Source organism: Harpegnathos saltator, unplaced genomic scaffold (assembly GCF_003227715.2).
Source record: "Harpegnathos saltator strain DR-91 unplaced genomic scaffold, Hsal_v8.6 scaffold289, whole genome shotgun sequence".
Classification (NCBI taxonomy): domain Eukaryota; kingdom Metazoa; phylum Arthropoda; class Insecta; order Hymenoptera; family Formicidae; genus Harpegnathos; species Harpegnathos saltator.
This window is the reverse complement of record NW_020230082.1, coordinates 197,895-215,953: the sequence shown is the minus strand read 5'-3', so window position 1 is coordinate 215,953 and position 18,059 is coordinate 197,895. Positions and strand designations below refer to the sequence as shown.

The following is an 18,059-nucleotide window of genomic DNA, read 5'->3' as shown; positions in this document are numbered from 1 at the left end:
CGCGAGTAACCCGACCGTAAGCGTGCGAAAAAATTGTTTCCTTATTTTTAAACAGATTACACAGATTTTCAAGCACCTCTAATTTCATGGGCCCATGAAATCCCCAAAGAAAACCTGTGGAATTATCAAAAGTTTGTTGATAAATATTATTATTAAAAGTAAAATATGTTGAATTTAAAACAGAAAGAAGATTTTTGTCTTGTCCCCAATAAGAAGTTCCCAATACGTTTCCTTAGATGGTACAATGTTTTATTTACAGAATAGGAGCGACGACATACATTATTGTTTGTTATTATACTAATGTAGTGCAATTATTAATTTCCGTTAATTAATCGTAACGTATTACTTCGGTGCTCGCAACAACGGTAACAGGGACGTTCGATTGTCCGCGTCCGGCTAAAAGCTACATCTCGCGGTGTCTCATCTCGACTCGTCTTCGTGCGCACATATACGCGCGCACGTGTGTGTATGTGTGATACTCTCTTATATATATTATAATATATATAATATATACAATATACTTATATATTGTATATAAAACTAATATATTATACGTAGTAGTGTGTGGTGACTTGCTTTTAAACTTCGGGACAAGAGGGAACGATAAGGAGAACACTTCTCGACGAAATCGAATCGCACCGTCTTACCGCGATCGCGAGCCACTATATATGTATATATGTATATGTATATGCATATATATATATATATATATTTATATATATATACATATATATACATATATTTATATTTATATTTATTTATAAGTACATATACATGTATATACTTATTTTTTTGTGGGTTCGTGCGTAGACGGAGATATATACACATATATGTAATATATGTAGATCAGTTAGGGAACAATATATAGACAAGAGAGGACGAGGATGAGGATAAGGAACAGGAAAAGGAGGCGAAGGAATAGGGAGAGGAAGAGGAGGAGAGGGAGAAGAGAGAGAGGATGGCGGCCTCTGGGATGACGATACTTACACTTAAAAAATAACATTGTTAATTATATCATTATTATTAAATATTAATTATATCCACTTTTAAAATTATTTTCATTCACCCCTCTGTGGCCTATGGGCATTGTCTAGCGATTTAGACAGACTTCATTGCTATATAAGTGATCTTACGGAATACGTTTTTCTTATAAAATATGATCTCATTACAATTATTATTTTTCTTTTTCTCATCCCTTCACTCTTAGAACGTAGTGTGTATCTCTCGTGTGTGCATTAATGAGCCGCACGATGAGGCGCGCGAGTCGGCGAGCGTGACGCCATGCGGCTGATTAATTACTATCTAACGGACAATGCTTCTCATCTCTATGTCATATATGATTATTATTACAGTACAGAATACGATCCAATTTTCAGGTTCCTCTGTCACTTTGCATGGGACGAACGAAATGAACAATCGAGAGAGAGAGAGAGAGAGAGAGAGAGAGAGAGAGAGAGAGAGAGAGAGGGAGGGAGGGAGAGAGAGAGAGAGAGGGAGGGAGGGAGAGAGAGAGAGAGAGAAGAGACGATAGAAACAAATAGAGAGAAGGAGAGAAAGAGAGAGAATATAGCGGGAATCTAGTAACAAACGTGTCTTGCAAAATGCGGCGATTTCGAAACGTTGAACAATTGACGAGAAATCCGTGATAATATTGAAAGAATCGAATCGACGTGAAGAATTCGTTCACTCGCCGCGGAAAGCGCACGACGCGTCCGTTTCTCCCGACGAACATCTTCTTTTCTTTTTTAGAGTTGAAGGAGACAAACGATAATATATGCGCATACAATTGGCGAAAAGTGATGGTCCGATCGAGGGAGAAGAACGTCTCGTCGATTCGATAAACAGGACGTGGAAAATCCAGCAAAGACAAAGAGAATGCAGGCGTTTATTTGTTTGTTTGTTTGTTTCTTTTTTCCTCGATCACACACATAATCGTCATTAGATCTAACTATCGTTTACTAATGTCCTTATCATTAATATTCTTATTAGTTGATTCCTATGTACCATTTCAAATTTGGACGCGCTAAGAAGAAGGGTCTCTTATGAGCGCGTAAGCTGCGCGAGATTCGCATATAACTCTGCGTAAAATCGACTCCCATGCGTTCGAAGACGCGAATGACGCGCGTCGGCACTTCAGTAAAATAAATAAGATTATGTCATGGTATGCCCTAAAAAAAAATGGACAGAGAGAGAGAGAGAGAGAGAGAGAGAGAGAGAGAGAATGCGAGAGAAGGGGAAGGAGAGATAGAGACCGCGTGCTTTCGTCGAGACGACACCGCGAATGACGCGCGTTTTTTTCAAAATCAACAAAAGTGCTCTTCGAATTAACATGACATGACGCACGTTGCGGTTATAATGACACTCGGTAATAACGAACAAAATTAACAAGGCGTTCGCAGGACGGAGTTCCGTACGCACTTCTCGCAGTAGCATTGTACAGTCCTCTGACAGAGTCGAGTTTCTCCGGGCATGAAGAGCTGGCAGGACCGACTGGACGAATAAAGAAGGTGTCCGGATGAAATGTCGCGAGTTCATGCAACTTCGCGATCGTGTGACTTTGTGTTCGAAGATAATCCAGAAAAACATAAGAAGCGAGAAGTTTCACGCGTATTCGACAGTAGCAAATTACAATCATACAATTTGTCGAGCAACAGAAATGTGGAATGCTTCGCACGAAACTTTTCACTTTTCACGTTCCCACTCTTGAGAGAAAGCTACACGATCGCTGGGGTGATGATGATGATGACGATGATGACGATGGGAAAAAGATAAGGAGAGAAAGAGCATGATGCACTAGGAAATGATGTACAATGTGAGATTATATGGCGGATGCGTAAGAGAGTCTCGTACCATATCGCTGTTCCTTACGTAATTATTATATGGCAGTATCGGCATGATATATACTTCGATATACTCCAACGCGTCCGATTTTCCGCAATGCAAATCGGGTTGCTACAAGAGAGACGACGCGCGACTCGTATCGTTAATGGGCAATGTACGCCTCCTCGAGGTGGGTGTAAAATCGCAGGGGTTACGGAAGATAAATATACGAATGACGAGATAGAAAGAAGGGAATAATGACAAACGAAGGCAAAGAAACACCGCCGGACAAAGAGAGATAAAAAGGCAGAAAGAGAAAGAAAGGGAGGGAAAGACCCGAGCAAAAAAGAATTATATATAATTCTACAAAGTTATATATAATTATATGTGTAAGTTATTTATAATTATACATAATTTATATATATATATATATATAAATCTTGCTTTATATATATATATATATAGATCTTGCTTTATGTGATCACATATATAATCACATATAGTTATATACATCCAAATGAAAAAAAACGCTGTTGAATGAAGAAAAGAAGAAATAGTTTCACACATCCGAGTATTAAACGTTTACATTATGAGCTGCGACAATGTAAGTAGTTGCTTTATTTGTACTTGTGTAACAGCATTTTTTTTCCATGTGCAAACATATATAATTATGTATGATTATATATTGCCGTAAAGACACAAGATTTATATATAATTATATATAATTATTTTTCATCGGAGGAAGAGAAATTGTCGCGCGACGGATGCGCCTCGATGACAGACGACGTCCATCCATGGTTATGGCGACGTGGATTTATATATACTCTAATTTTTCTTTTTCTCTTTTCCCTAAATCAAGACATAGTCTTTCGACAGATCAGACGCGGAGAAACGTCGTCGTCGTCGTCGTCATCGTCGTCGTCGTCGTCGTCGTCGTCGTCGTCGTCGTCGTCGTCGTCGTCGTCGTCATCATCCTTGTCGAGGATTTTGTTAAAACATCAGAGTTAGCCGTGATAATAGAAACAAATGCTTTATCCCGTAGTGGAAGGAGGGCGCGTCTGTGACGTGTCGCTATTGTACGACACGATTCGTCAGAACTGGATTTTGGCGAGTTGCAACACATGTTCGTTCGTCCGAGCCTGTTCTAGAGGCGAGATCGGAGGAAGAAAACAAAGTGACATACGATACCACCCTTGTGTGTAAGTAATGAGGGCGTTCTCTCTTTCTCTCTCTCTCTCTCTCTCTCGCTCTGTCTGCACGAGATTCGTTATATTTCTATCTGCTTTCTTTTTTTCTTTCTCTCATTGCGGCAGAATTGCGGTCTTGGAAGGTGGCAACGTTGGTCGCGGTATCGTCGATGACGCGCATACGTATAACGGCTAGTTAGTTCGCGTTCAAAAATATATATGGCACACTAATTGTAAATTCGCTTTATTTTGCTAAATGCATGGCAATTCATACAGTATAAGAATCCTATACTCGCTAAATGTGTGACGAAGATGTGAGACATCACATTCACAACTATCTCGCGAGAGGGTTTCGGGTTGGGAGAGAGGGGGAATACTTTATACATAATTTCTGGTGAGACAATATCAAACGAGATTCTTACAAATGTGACCTAAACGGGTTATATGTTATATAGGAGAAGAGGAGTGACGGAAACAGTCTTCAAAGTTACGGATAAATTTGCGCGCGTATTTCAATTATCACACATCGAGAGAGAGAGAGAGAGAGAGAGAGAGAGAGAGAGAGAGAGAGAGAGAGAGAGAGAGAGAGAGAGAGAGAGAGAGAGAGAGAGAGAGAGAGAGAGAGAGAGAGAGAGGGAGGGAGAGAGAGAGAGGGAGAGAGAGAGAGAGAGGGAGAGAGAGAGAGAGAGGGAGAGAGAGAGAGAGTCTTATCCTTAAAATGAGGGATACACAATTTCTTGTTGCGAGAGACACGCAGGGGAAAAGCTAATGTGGCACTGGCAATGAGCTCGATAAAATCAATCAAAAAATAAATAAAAACAAAAGTATGAAAAAAAATGTAAAGGTAAGGAGAAAAGAGTAAAATCGAGATGTACGGGCGAGTATTTTGAGAAAAATACGACAACTCGCCGTCAATCGACGTTTCTCTGAGTGGAGAGAAGTACAACAATGGAAAACAACATTGCGAAAGCTGCGCATATGCGCGGAGAGGAGGTATGTACGTATAAAACCTCGCATACATGTTTTAGAAATTAATAGCTATCTTTTTAACGATATGTACAGTTCCGGCGACCAATCGACCGATTGAAATCTCTCCGTTCTCTATGCTGAGGCATTTTGCACGACATATATTCATCGAGAGGTAATACATCGAGACTAAATACTTGTCTTGTTCCTTGTTTCTTCTGTTTTCAACCTGCTTCGTCCGACTAATAGTGGTCGATACGGTCGCGCTACATAGTTTAATGCCTAACAAATAATCTCAATAAAGGCGCCCTTTTATTCTTTCTTAACGGTCGATCGATACGGTTGACAAGAGAGCGTCTTATTCCGCCATTGTTCGCTCTCATTGAAACATGAATGCTTCAGGAAATCATTGAAATCCCAAGTCTTCGTAGCAACGAGTCGTATTAAACACTCATACATCGAATAAATAGGTGAAGAAGTGGTAGGTAAATTAAGAGAGAGGGGAGAAGAGGGGAGGAGTGAGAGAGAGAGAGAGAGAGTGAGAGAGAGAGAGAGAGAGAGAGAAAGAGGGAGAGAGGAAATAAAACAACAAATAGACAGAGAGGAAAAGTAGAAGCAACAGCAACGCGAACGAAGTTGCAGTTCTACTCCTCGACTCGTTGCTGTTGGAGAGAAATCACGGGTGCCGCAACGATCCTTCTTCCTTCCCTCCTTCCATCGAGACAGAATGATTAACGACATAGCAGCAGCAGCGTTTATCGCTCACGAATTTTCACGCTCTCAGTTCTATACATGCACGTATACATATATATGCATACGTACATACACACATACACACACAAACAAACAAACACACACACACACACACACACACACACACACACACCACACACACACGTGCATATATACATTCATATATATATATATCCATGTATGTATATATGTATATGTATATATGCTGTGTATGTACACATACATACATATATATGTGTGTATATATTTATATTATATATATATATATATATATATATATATATATATTACGCGTTGTAAATGCATCTTGGAATTGGTGCAACCTCGCCGGCGGTGCCTCGACGGGATGGATATATACGAGGCTAACGGCGGTAGCGCCTCGTCGTTCATTGTCCGTCGCTTCCCAGTCACCGGTCGGGACGATTACGCCCCGTGGATTCTCCACGGAGCAGCAAATGCGGTATCGAGTTAGGGCGAACAGAAAGGACACAGTCTGTACAATATTGCGAGGGACGAATCGGAGCATCGAGCTGCAAAATTCATTCATACATTCGGCGTTCGGCCGAAGGCGAACTCGTTCTTGCCTCAGACTCTTACTCTCGCGTGCACCTTTACGACGCGATCAAGTAGCGCGTAAGAAAAATACAGTTTCTGAAAGTCAAGAAGAGTTCATGCGGCCGAGAAGCGTACGCGCGAACGTCATTGTCCTCGTCGTCTTCGTCGTCGTCGTCGTTCTGGTGATCATCATGATCGTCGTCGAGCTGCTCGAACACGAAGTAGTTCCGAGCGGCTGCCGAACAGCAGTATAAACGATAGGAAGCTCTCGGGAGAGTCGTGAAAAGTCTACTCTGCGAGGGAGGAAAAGAAAGAGAAAGAGAGGGAGGGATTACAAAAAAGGACCCTGGTTCGGGGTATGTCAACGGTCGAGCAAGCTGCCAAGGACAAGCGAATCGATTCGTAGGCTGAGAGAAAGAAGAGTCGGTGAAGGAAGAGGACAACCAGGGAGACAGGAGGTGGGAGACCGAGAGGTATCTATGTAATCGAGAATCGGCCGAGCGACGTTCTGAGCGACGTTCCTCGGTAAACTTCGCGTCGGGGAGAGTCTATATGAGCATGCCATGTGCGGGCTCCGAAGTGTCGTTTCACCGTCGACCAGCAGCAGCGGGTATTCCAACAAGGCATTGTTGGTCGTCGTGGTTGTCGTAGCAGTCGCTGTAATCGTCGTCGTAGTTGTAGTCATCGTCGTGGTCAGTGGCGCGCGTGTCAATTCGGTGGTGGTCGAACGGTGCCTTAACTCGGCTCTTAGCATCGTGCGATCGCGAGAGAGCTGCCATCTCAAGCGTAGAATTCCCGATTGTGATGAGGCGCGCCCGGTTTAGGGAAAGCCTGCGCCGCCGGTGATCTCCTAGGCTCGTCCAACGCGTACGAGCCCTCGTCCTTCTTGCGCATCCGGTACACGATAAACATGACCACCAGTATCGCGCACAGAAGGCCCACCACTGCGCCGCCAATCACAGCTGGAAACACGATTGAGAATGTATCTTAGGTATCGTCGGAGATAACACGAGGAACATGAATTACTCGTCGTTCGATTCGTCGAAAGGTAGTTTCAAAAGAAAGAACAAGAAAGTTTATCGACTCGGTGCAAAAGCTCTGTCGTGTTTGTCAAATAAGATGGGCAAGTCAGAAAATTATCCGATTTTTCGAAGGATTATCATTATTTGTATGAATCGAAAGAACAACACTGACTAGATATCTTTTTTAACATGGAGAGAAAATCTTCTTTCTATCTTTCTTTCCCTTATGTAGACGTCATTTAACGGGGATTTTCCATCGCGCTCACAAGGCGCGAAACTTTCTGCGAAAATTCAATAGACAAATGACGAATCTTTCGCACCAACCTAACGGTTGCATCGAGCAGAGAGACCACGGGAAGAGATGATCTCTCTGCTCGGACGAAGAGACACGAGGTCGTGGTCGCCTCGTTTTCACGTGTAAGATACAGTCGTCGAGTTGAACAACGAGTTCCCGCCACTTACCGGCTAGCACGCCCGGCTGCGCGAAGAATGAGCTGGCGCGGTCCTCGTGTTTCGGATTCATGATGTAAACTTCGCGGGTGTCGTCGGTGTTGTCGTCGTGATCGTCTTCGGCACCCGAGGGCTCGATTACGTCGACTTCGTTGCCGGGTCGGTTTACCGCGTCGATGGTCGTCTGGAAATTGGATACGGTTGCCTCAATCTCTCGCGTTAATCCGTTTAATTCGAGCGCGTCGGGGAAAGGAGAGGACGAGCGTATATGTGAGACACCACGCGGACAAACGATGATGATTTGGCGGCAACAACGACGATGACGACGCGACCGGCAGTGGGTTGTTCCGTGCCAAGTGCGAAGCGTCGCTCCGCCACTCTAATCGGTCGGAATTAGATAACGCGCTCGTGCGTAGGAAAAATATAAAAGCGTAATATCGTAAAACGGCGCGATAGCGCGGTGATGTACCGTGACGTATTGTCGCGAGAACCTGCCAAATGAAATATAACTGTCGAGTTAGTTTTATTACTCGGCAAATTTCTTGGAGGAGAATCTCACTCGAACAGTAGAACGACAGCCGTGTCACTCGAGCTCGAGTGATTCTTCTACTCGCCTCTTCTACCGCTACTTTGTATCGTCGGGTGAATGTTTTCACTTGAAATCCAACGGTGAATCTCCGATGTGTGCCACCGTTCAAACAAGAAACAAATTCGAACTGCATTCGATTGAAATATTCGTTCGTTTGTGCGAAGTTGGAATGCATTCTACACTTGAACGAAACGTGGCTGGATAATAACTTTTACATTTCCGCGAGCTACCGGTAAAGCACGTTTGTAAAGTATGTAAAAGACGCGCGGAGCACCTTTTTCCCTCTTCATAAATTATGCAAACTTGAAACAACGTGGAGGGGACCATTATAGACGTGTGACAGCAGGATTGTGGATTTAGCATAAAGTCCGAAACTTTACGTTGACGCTCATTGCACTTACCTGTTGTTTAGTTTTAGTGTTTGTCTCGTCGATGAGGTACGGCGGTCTCGCCTCGGTCGGCTTGCTCGGCACTTCTAGTCCATTGTTACCATTGAATTCTGCGATACAACACGGTTACGAGATGTGCGTTAGAATTCGGGTCAGCGAGGGTTATCGCGAAACCTATGCGCGTTAGGTACGCTCCGCGGGGAGTGTATTTTCTTACCCCCGAGGTTCTATTCTAGACGTGGTCTATAGCGAAAGCAAAAAATGCGCCCTTTCGATCTTAAGTTCCCCTTTTTTTCTTATATGTCAAAAGGTGCATGGACTGCGAACACAAGTGCCCGTCATCTTTTATAATTTTCCGCCTTTGAACGTTTGGAATGTTATTGTCATTGGATATAGATCGTCATCCGCAATCGAAAATATATATGTGGACGGTAATATATGATTAATAATAATAAAATAATAATATATGATTAATATATGATTAGCATTAAAAGAGGCCATGCGTGTGTTAAGTGAAAATCGTCGTGACGTATGGACTAATTTCAATAGTCGATTCATATACGAAAAAACGAGTTTCATTGAATTAACACGATAATTTTCCGATTCAATATTTCCGTGCGAATAGTCAGCTAGATTCCGTGAATAAATGAGCTAGATAAATTAACTTACAAAGGGACGCTACAATGTGGGGGGGTGACCGTTTTTAATAAAATTTTAGGAGGTGATTCTATATCGAAAAAAAGTGTACACGTGTGCGAGCGTTTTGTCCAATGCTCATCCTGGACCGGGAAACAAAATATTTGGTTTTTGAAATAGCGTTATTTACTTGATTTTCTTATAATAACTTTGCAATTTAAATATAATAAAAAATCATATCATATCATTATTATTCTACATGATTTGAGATTTTTCTTAAAATGGAACAAAAAGAATGAACATTTTGTCTGGCAGTCGTCGTTTTTATAATGAGGAACCATTTATATTTTATTTAAAACACCCCATAACGCTGAATTAGTATCTTTCTGAATATAAGATTAATGCGTAGGTACCTCTATGTCAGAACCTTTTTTACCTTTGAGAAATCTAACGAAAAACGTATTCTGACTGGTCTGCCCAAAATTTAAATCTAATATATTATTTCTACATCTTGCAGCATTTAGGATGATACATGATGTAGAAGCATTCAAAGCACAATGAAGAATTACAGTGAGCACAATTTATGAAGGGGGGTTTCCCACAATCGTATTTTCCTTTTTCCAAATTATCTGGGAAATATATTTGGTTCACGTTGCTGAAAACATTCCTTCTTGAAATGAGCTTCGATGCGAACCACGAGTAGATTATCATGTCCTTAAATCTTGCAACATGCGAAACAAATTATCAACCGAACAGTCGACATCTTTTAACAGGTTTTCAGAGGTTTTTCTTGACTTTCACGTAAAAAATAAAAAAATTTATATGATTCTTCATTATACTTAAATTGCAAAGTTACTATAAGAAAATCAAGTAAACAACTCTATTTCAAAAGTTTGATTTCCCAAATATTTTATTTTATTTCCCGGTCCAGGATGAACATTGGACAAAACGCTCGGACACGTGTACACTTTTTTCTCGATGTAGAATCACCTCCTAAAATTTTATTAAAAACGGTGACCTAGCCTCCCCTTGTTGTTAGCCTGTAACATAATAGTTACTAGCTTTCGATTCAAGCCGGAAAAGTGACATTTCTATTCAGGAGGTAACTCATACCGTGATCATCGTCGCCGTCCTCGTCGTCAGGACCGAGGCCGCTACCCGAAGCCTCGAGGTCGTCGCGATTGTCGCCGCCGCCTCGGCCGGAGCCTTCTAAGGCGTCCTGGTCATCCAGATAGAGATCATCCGGGAACGTGTTGTAAGTCGAGCTCGCCGATGTCCTCTGCTTGTCGCTTGGTTCCTTCTGGAAAGCCAGGAAAATCACGAATGCAGTCGCCGGCGAATTCGTCGTCACGCCGGGATGCACGCCCGGAATTAATCGCGTCGCGTCGTGTCGGTCGTCTGACTGCCGGCCGCAGCCGGGTAAACGGAACGCATCCTTCTCCAAGGATGAATCTGGCATGCGGGGTCAACGACACACGGACGGGGGTTCTTGGACGACGCACGTTCTCAGGGCGAACTTAGCCTAAGAGAGCAAGCGGGGATTGCTCCGCGAGTATATACCGCTAACGTAATTAAAAGCACACGGCGTATCCTCAACGCGAGATCTCCGACGCGACATGAAAGGGCTTCGGAGATGCCACGGTTCATTAAATTTTAATTTAACTCTGCGCTCTCGCGATGTAGGAGCGACGATCACTCTCTTTCTCCCTCTCTCTCTCTCTCTCTCTCTCTCTCCCCCTCCCTCCTTCCTTCTCTCTTCCGCGAACCGCGACAGCGGCTGCCACTGCGAAAGAGAGAAAGAAAGAGAGAGAGAGAGAGAGAGAGAGAGAGCCAAGAGGCGCGGGGAATTTACAATTTAACACCGTGCGGCGGCGGCATCGTCTGGCGGTGTCGCGTAATTTACATTGTAAACGCTTTCGCGAAAATTTCAGGTACAATGAAAGTCGGCTCAAGGAAGACAAACGAAGCACCAAAGGGTGAGAGAGAGAGAGAGAGAGAGAGAGAGAAACCAAGAGAAGCAGAAGATGTAAACGCGAGATCTCTCCTTTCTCTAAAACGGATACGATTCCTTCGTGTGAAAGGATTCTCGCGTGGGTGGCGCGTTTAACGTCGCTTCGTTCGGCCTTCTATTTCTAGCCGGCTTATCTCCTTTCCATTGCTTAGCACCGAAATAGCAGAGAGTCCCCTTACTCGCCTCCCTTCATAGTTTCAGGTTCGACGGTTCGTTTCTCGCAGAGCGTGTCTCTCTCTCTCTCTCTCTCTCTCTCTCTCTCTCTCTCTCTCTCTATCTCTGTGAATGTGCAGCTAGGATGAAACCTATGAGACTCGACGTTTCGTTCGCTTTACTCTCATGCTAGAATTGCGCCTCTTCAAAGGCAACCAGCGAAATCGCATCATTGTTAAATTGAGCAAACAAACAATCGCGCGAGTCCCCGCATTTCTCTTTTTATACGTCTTTCGTTCCGCACAAACGGCGACAAAGAGCTGTCCAGCCGACGGATGGCTGATCGAAGAGGAAACGGCCGGATGGCCCACGCTTCCGGTTACGTGATGTACGCGGAATGTGAAGTGTAACGCGCGCGCGCTTCTCCGAGCGATGAAACGTCGTTGCGCGAAACACGGGATGGCCACGCGGAACACGCTAACGCATTCCCGCCGGTGAAGCGCAGTCTTGTGTTCCCTCATTCACTCTCTTTCCCTCGTTACAAGAAAATTCCATTTTTTCCACTCACGAGCGTGCGACCGACAAAGCAGCAGTGATGTGACTACTTTGTACAGCAACCTGGCATCTTTTGTCGCGTCAATACTCGCGATTGAATGGCGAATTAACGAATGCGACGGCTGGCGCCGCGCGATCGATAGCGTGAAATTCGCGCTCATTTCTCTCTCTCTCTCTCTCTCTCTCCCTCTCTCTGCTCACTGCCTGTCTCTCTCGCTTTCCGCGCTCGACCGTCGAACAACAGCGATTTCCTCCCTTTCGCTTTTGCACCGAAAGACAATGAGAGCCCGATGACCGTCGAAAATATGCGCGCGCGCACACACACACACACACACACATGCACAACTCGGGAACGCGTTGCGTTTCTATTCGTTCTATCAGCGAAATGCGTGTGCCACACTGTCTAGCCGCACGTTCGATACGTGTATTCGCATTCAATACGTCAAAATTCGAGGCGCGCACCTCGCTGAAAACAGGAAATAATCCAATTACGCGACGCTAAACGCTGACGGCTGGCAGGCCGCGCTGCCGCCGTCATCTCGGAAAAGCCTGCCGGAAATATCGACTCGTCAGTTGCTTCCCTCCCGGTGATGTCGCGCGGTTTCCTCGTACTCATTTCTCTCTCCCTCTCTCTCGTTTTTTTTCTCAACGTTGACTCGGCCGCGCGTTACTTCGCTCTCTGTCTTGCGCGTCTCGCGCGTTGCCTCACTGAACAACTCCACGCGTCTTTCGTATTTTTTTTCCTCGCTCTGCGATACTCGCGCGGTGAGATAACCCTCAGCCTTGAACCTCTCGTGTTTTCTCGCGCGTCGGAAACATTTTTCGTTTCCGCATTGCTTCTCTATCTTCGGGCATCGATTGTCGCGTGCTCGCGCGCGCGCGAGTGCCGTTCGTACTTGAGCGCGGTGTAAAAGAAGAAAATGAAAAAGGCACCAAGTACCGCAATACTGCGGCTAATGCACACAGCTAACGAGCACAAAATATCGCGATCATCTCTCCCCCTCTCCCCTCTCTCTTTCTCTGGAAGGAGCGTCGCGTCGCGAGCGCACTCCACACCCCGGTGCGAGGCGTGCAGGACCTCTCGGAGGAGATGGATAACGCAATCGTGCCTCGCGGAAAAACGCACGATTACAAGAGGGAGAGAGAGGAGAGAAAGGGAGAAAAAACCACGGTGAGAGAGAAAGACGTGCGCACACTGGGGGGCTGTTTGGTCGAGGAAGCGGCGACGAGACGTCGTGTTCAGGAGGAAACGCCTGTTATCGCGGCCGGTGCATCGGCAGGTGGCAATCGATCGCGAAAAATTCAGCCCGGGTCGGTCGGTACGCCCCTGCTGCTGGCCCCGTCGACGGGAATGGTTCGACCTTGGCGACGATCGTCGTCGTCGACGACGAGAGAGAGAGAGAGAGAGAGAGAGAGAGAGAGAGAGAGAGAGAGAGGGAGAGAGAGAGAGCCTCCGCAGCTCGCGTAGATTCGCGTGGAGTTCGCGCGGCTCGTCGAATTTTCTCCGGTGCTTCCTCCGTCACCACACGCACCACCTCCTTGTGCACCACGCACACCACCCTTTTTTCGACCCGGCCTCGGCGAAATAATGAGAAAATACCACGACTTCTTTCCTGTCGGCTCTTTCTACCCTCAACCACGCTGCTTCCTCTCGCCCGTCCTCCACCAAGGAGACCAGCAAGAATTGCGCGGGCGCGCGATGTTATCGACCCCTTCCTCCCGCTAGCTCCCACATTCCCGACCCTGCGGAGCTGCCTGGCTACGTCGCTCCACGACGTCGGGGAACGTTCCGCGATGTCGCCGCGCACCTTCCACGCACCTGCCACGGCGGAGGACTCGCCGAGGTCGCCGAGAAGCAGCCTCCGAGGCGGTCGGAAGAGCGACACGAATCGCAGGTGGGGCCGCGGCTCAGCCTTTTTCGCCGGGTTTCCCGGGTAATACGCGCTCGCGAAATCGTGCTGTCGAACACGGCGACGTGGATCGGTCGGGGCTCGCGGTTACCTGGTGCTCACGCGTCGGCTCGTGCTCGCTGCGGCGCTGGTGTACGCGCGGATCCACCGCGTACGGGAAACGGAGAAATTTCGGAGGGTGACGCACGGTGCTTTTCGGCCAGGTGGTGACTGCACCGGGCTAGTACGCGCGCGATCCGCTAGACGGCACTGCTCTCTACGACGTCCGCGACTGTACATTGCGCGGTTATGTACGACTGCCTGCGGCAGCTGCGTGTGTATCTCCGCGTTGTACAGGATGTTTCTCCCCCCGTAGGGGCGGTTTTCCTCCTGTTCTCCCGTCTCTCGCTGTCGCACGACGATTCTCGGCGATTCTTCTTCACGTCTCTCTGTCACGAACGCGAAGCGGTAAGAAACGTGCGCGATTAATTGTCGACGGCGCGGAAAAGTCGACGCAGGAGACGCGCTTCTGCAGCGTCTTGAAAATTTTGCAGCACGCGCGCGCCCACATTGCGCAACATTGTTCTCCCGTACGCGTGGAGGTAATTTTGTAGCAAATAGTCACTCCCTCGATTTCTTAAAGCGGAATTTCACTGAATTCAGATAGAGGAAAAGTGGCGGTATTTGCGCTCCAAACGATGGCGGAGATATCGCCACTCGAAGTCGCAAGAGTCAATGTTTCATTCGATTTCGACTTTGAGTATTCAGACGATTCAGAATGAAGGCTTCTCTTCGTACGAGTGAAAAATCATTCAAATTCGAGTATGGCTCTCGGTGGCCTTTTTTGAGTGAAATTTCACTGCAAGAAATTGAGAGAGTATTACGGAATTTAGCAAGCGAGGCACACGCCCCGACTTCCACTCTAATTTATTATCTCTCAGCGTTTCGTATGTGCTATTTATATTTGAACCCTTTGACAGCCGCGCTTGTTTCGGAGAAATTTCAAACTACCGCTGGCAAATTTCGAGATATCTCGTTTCTCGATGATATTTAAAGAGACAGACATAAATCCTTGCATATAAGTCTGTACATTTTGCTTGATGTAACTTCCATATCGTTGCAATTGTGAGCAAACAATTGCGCAAATTTACAAAATTACTGCGGTATTTGTATCGCGTTTACACTGCAAATTGTACTATACAATAATCGTAAACAAGCTCCTGTACTATTATTAATTACAAATTATTAATTACAAATTATCGAGAAATATTTCTTTATAAAGGGATATTTCTTTGTAAAGAGCCATATTGGCGGAATGAAGTTATATATACGTGACAGCGACCGTCAAAGTGTTCACAACTAAAGTTTATTTTTAAGAAACTTACTCCATCCCTTAGCAAATTTACTATGTTCCTGAGCAAGACAAATTCTACTCTGACAGTACTGCGCCACTGCGAAGACACGGTAAGATTGAAACAAATTGATATGAAAGAGAAAAACCTATAATACCTTCTCTGTTTGCGAAAAAGGATTTGAAATCAAATGATCATCGCGTGGGGGAGGGATTCAACGTTATTACGCCCATTTTGCATGACAAAGATGCAAAGTCGTGGCTTTTCGAGTATATTTTTTATTTATACGGGAAACAAACACACATCTCTTTTGTCCTCTCTCAAATGTTGCCTGCATGCATCGAACATCAATCCGACAAGTCGCGCGTTAAGACGATTCGCGGACAAAGTGGGGAGCGCAGAATATTGAAAATCTATCCGGTCGTCGAGGCCTCGTTGCGAGTGTGTACACGTATGCGTGTATATATATATAGCGGGTGTCTCCTCCTCTCTCTCTCTCTCCCTCTCTCTCTCTCTCTCTCTCTCTCTTTCTCACGTATTGTCGGTCTATCTGAATAGAACGGATTTTTCATATTGGATTCGAATCCTCGGGGTTTTAACTCGCCGTTCGCTTTGTGTCCCGTTTCGTGTATCGCCGCGCGTATAGCCGTAGGTCCTTCGTCCTTTCTTTACTTATTGTTAGTTTACATCTGCGGAGGGAAAACGATGTCAACGCTCGCTCGAGGAAATGGAAAAATCGATCGCGCGCGCGCGCGTGTTATAGGCGACGTTGTTTTTTTACCTCTACTCTTTTTTCCTTTCTTCCCGTGCTAGGTGTGCACATTCGTGTGTAAAGGCAATACGGGCCGTGTAACTGCGAAGTAGTAAGAAGTGGCAAAGAAAACGCGTTAAATAGAATAAGGATAAGAGAAGCAAGAGGGCCGTGAGGCAAACTTAACGACCGATCGAGACCGATTTGACGTTCGCCTCGTCGATCATTTACGATCGAGTTCGCTTCTCGTCGTTCTCTCGCGGCGGCTTAATTGCCCCGCGAGGTTCGCGTGAAATTTTAAATCTAATTTGCCAAAATGCTCTTTAGATTGAAATGTAAATTTAATGTCCAAAGTTTACGAGCCTTCTCCCGCGAAATCGGCCGCGCGCCTCGCGTCGACGACAGGAACATGTGGTACGTGCGTGGCACGTGGCAGGTAACGACGTTCGTTTCCCATTTCGATGATCGCGTTATCTCAAATCGTTGGCTCTCGTTGCGCGATGCGAGCCAGCGCCGGTGCCAGCTAAATGTTCACGGTATGCTAACTAATTGTGCTACTTGCCGGCAGAACGCGACCGAGGCTGCACGGCCGATCGGACAATTGCTCGATGAGAAAAGAGGCGGTGGGGCGCGAGCCGGCGCGGAGGAATTCTGGAAAAGTGTGACGCGCGCGTATTTTTATAGTCACCTACCCGCTCCGCGTACGTGAGTGTGGGCGAAAAGTGGCACAGAAGAACGTTTCCCTAATGCACAGGACGTCACCTGTGCTCGCGCGCGCGATCATCGAGCGTACAGGAAAACATAGACCTTAATTGATCCTTAGCAACGACATGTATTTCTGGATCGGAGCATTCATACAGATTCCGTGTAGAGAACGCAAAGTTGACACAACGAGAGAGTATAATCTATGAATATTTCTTTCTCCCTTCTCTCTCTCTCTCTCTCTCTCTCTCTCTCTCTCTCTCTCTCTCTCTTTCGCTCCTTTTTTAACTATATATATAAAAAAAAATGATTTAGCGATATCAGCTAAATATCGTTAGCCAGTTCGATCTTAGAAAGACTAACTTTACACTGTAAGAAATGATGTGTTAAATTTAATATATTTCATGTGTCTCAAATCATCCACTCTCATTTATGTGTTAATTTAACATACAGCAAATATGTTAAAAAATAACACACATAATATGTAAAAAATTAACACAAAGATTTAACATTTAAATGTCGTCAAGAATCACAGTTTATGTTAAATTGACATACAATGAATGTTACTTCATGTTTGGGAAAAGTAATGATCTATGATTTAATGAAATGAAAATGTTAGATTGACATAATCTATGTGTTAAAAATCCAATCTTCACATATCAGAAATGTTAACATTATACATTTAACTCAAGATAACCGTTATAATGAGGAAAGTAACACATTTTAGGTGTTGACTTCAACATATACAATATGTCATAGAGTCTAAAGTATAAAATATGTCAAGAATTCATGCATTTACATATAAATTGTGTTATTTTAATACTTGGAAATGTCATTTTAACACTAGAAATATATGAATTGAAAATAGATAATCTTAATTATATACAAGAAAGTCTAGGCAACACGACAACGATATGTTAAATTAACACACGAGTGTGTAAAAAATTCAATACAAAACTTTCTACACATAAATAATTTTAACAAAAGTACGAAATGTTTTTAACTGTGTGCCGTCATTGCTAAAAATTGGTTATCATTAATTGTTCATTACAAAGTACAATTTTATTATCTGAAATCAAAAGCGCATTTTAGTATGAGTAGCTAAGAAAGTTACGGCTATTGGTAAATATAATGCGCGCGTGAATCTCGAGGTTCGGACTGAAATTGTTTCTGGAACATTGCTATATGTATGGTTTCGGTGTGAATCATAGACATACGAATATAGAGACAGAGCCCGTAAACCCGTAAGATAGGCGAGGGGAGTTGTGCTGAAATGCGG

General features: G+C 44.8%; 1 protein-coding gene across 1 annotated transcript in view; it reads right to left on the bottom strand.

Annotated features, from left to right (window-relative positions):
- Window positions 1-6,959: 6,959 nt before the first annotated feature.
- Window positions 6,960-18,059, bottom strand: part of Sdc (Syndecan) — a 99,916-nt gene continuing 88,816 nt past the window's right edge. Inside the window, exons 2-5 of the mRNA XM_011153540.3 lie at window positions 10,481-10,667; window positions 8,744-8,841; window positions 7,766-7,937; window positions 6,960-7,243 (exon numbers count right to left, since the gene is read on the bottom strand). Coding sequence (XP_011151842.1) covers window positions 7,062-7,243; window positions 7,766-7,937; window positions 8,744-8,841; window positions 10,481-10,667 — 639 coding nt within the window. The 3' untranslated portion in view covers window positions 6,960-7,061. The remainder of the gene's footprint in view (window positions 7,244-7,765; window positions 7,938-8,743; window positions 8,842-10,480; window positions 10,668-18,059) is intronic.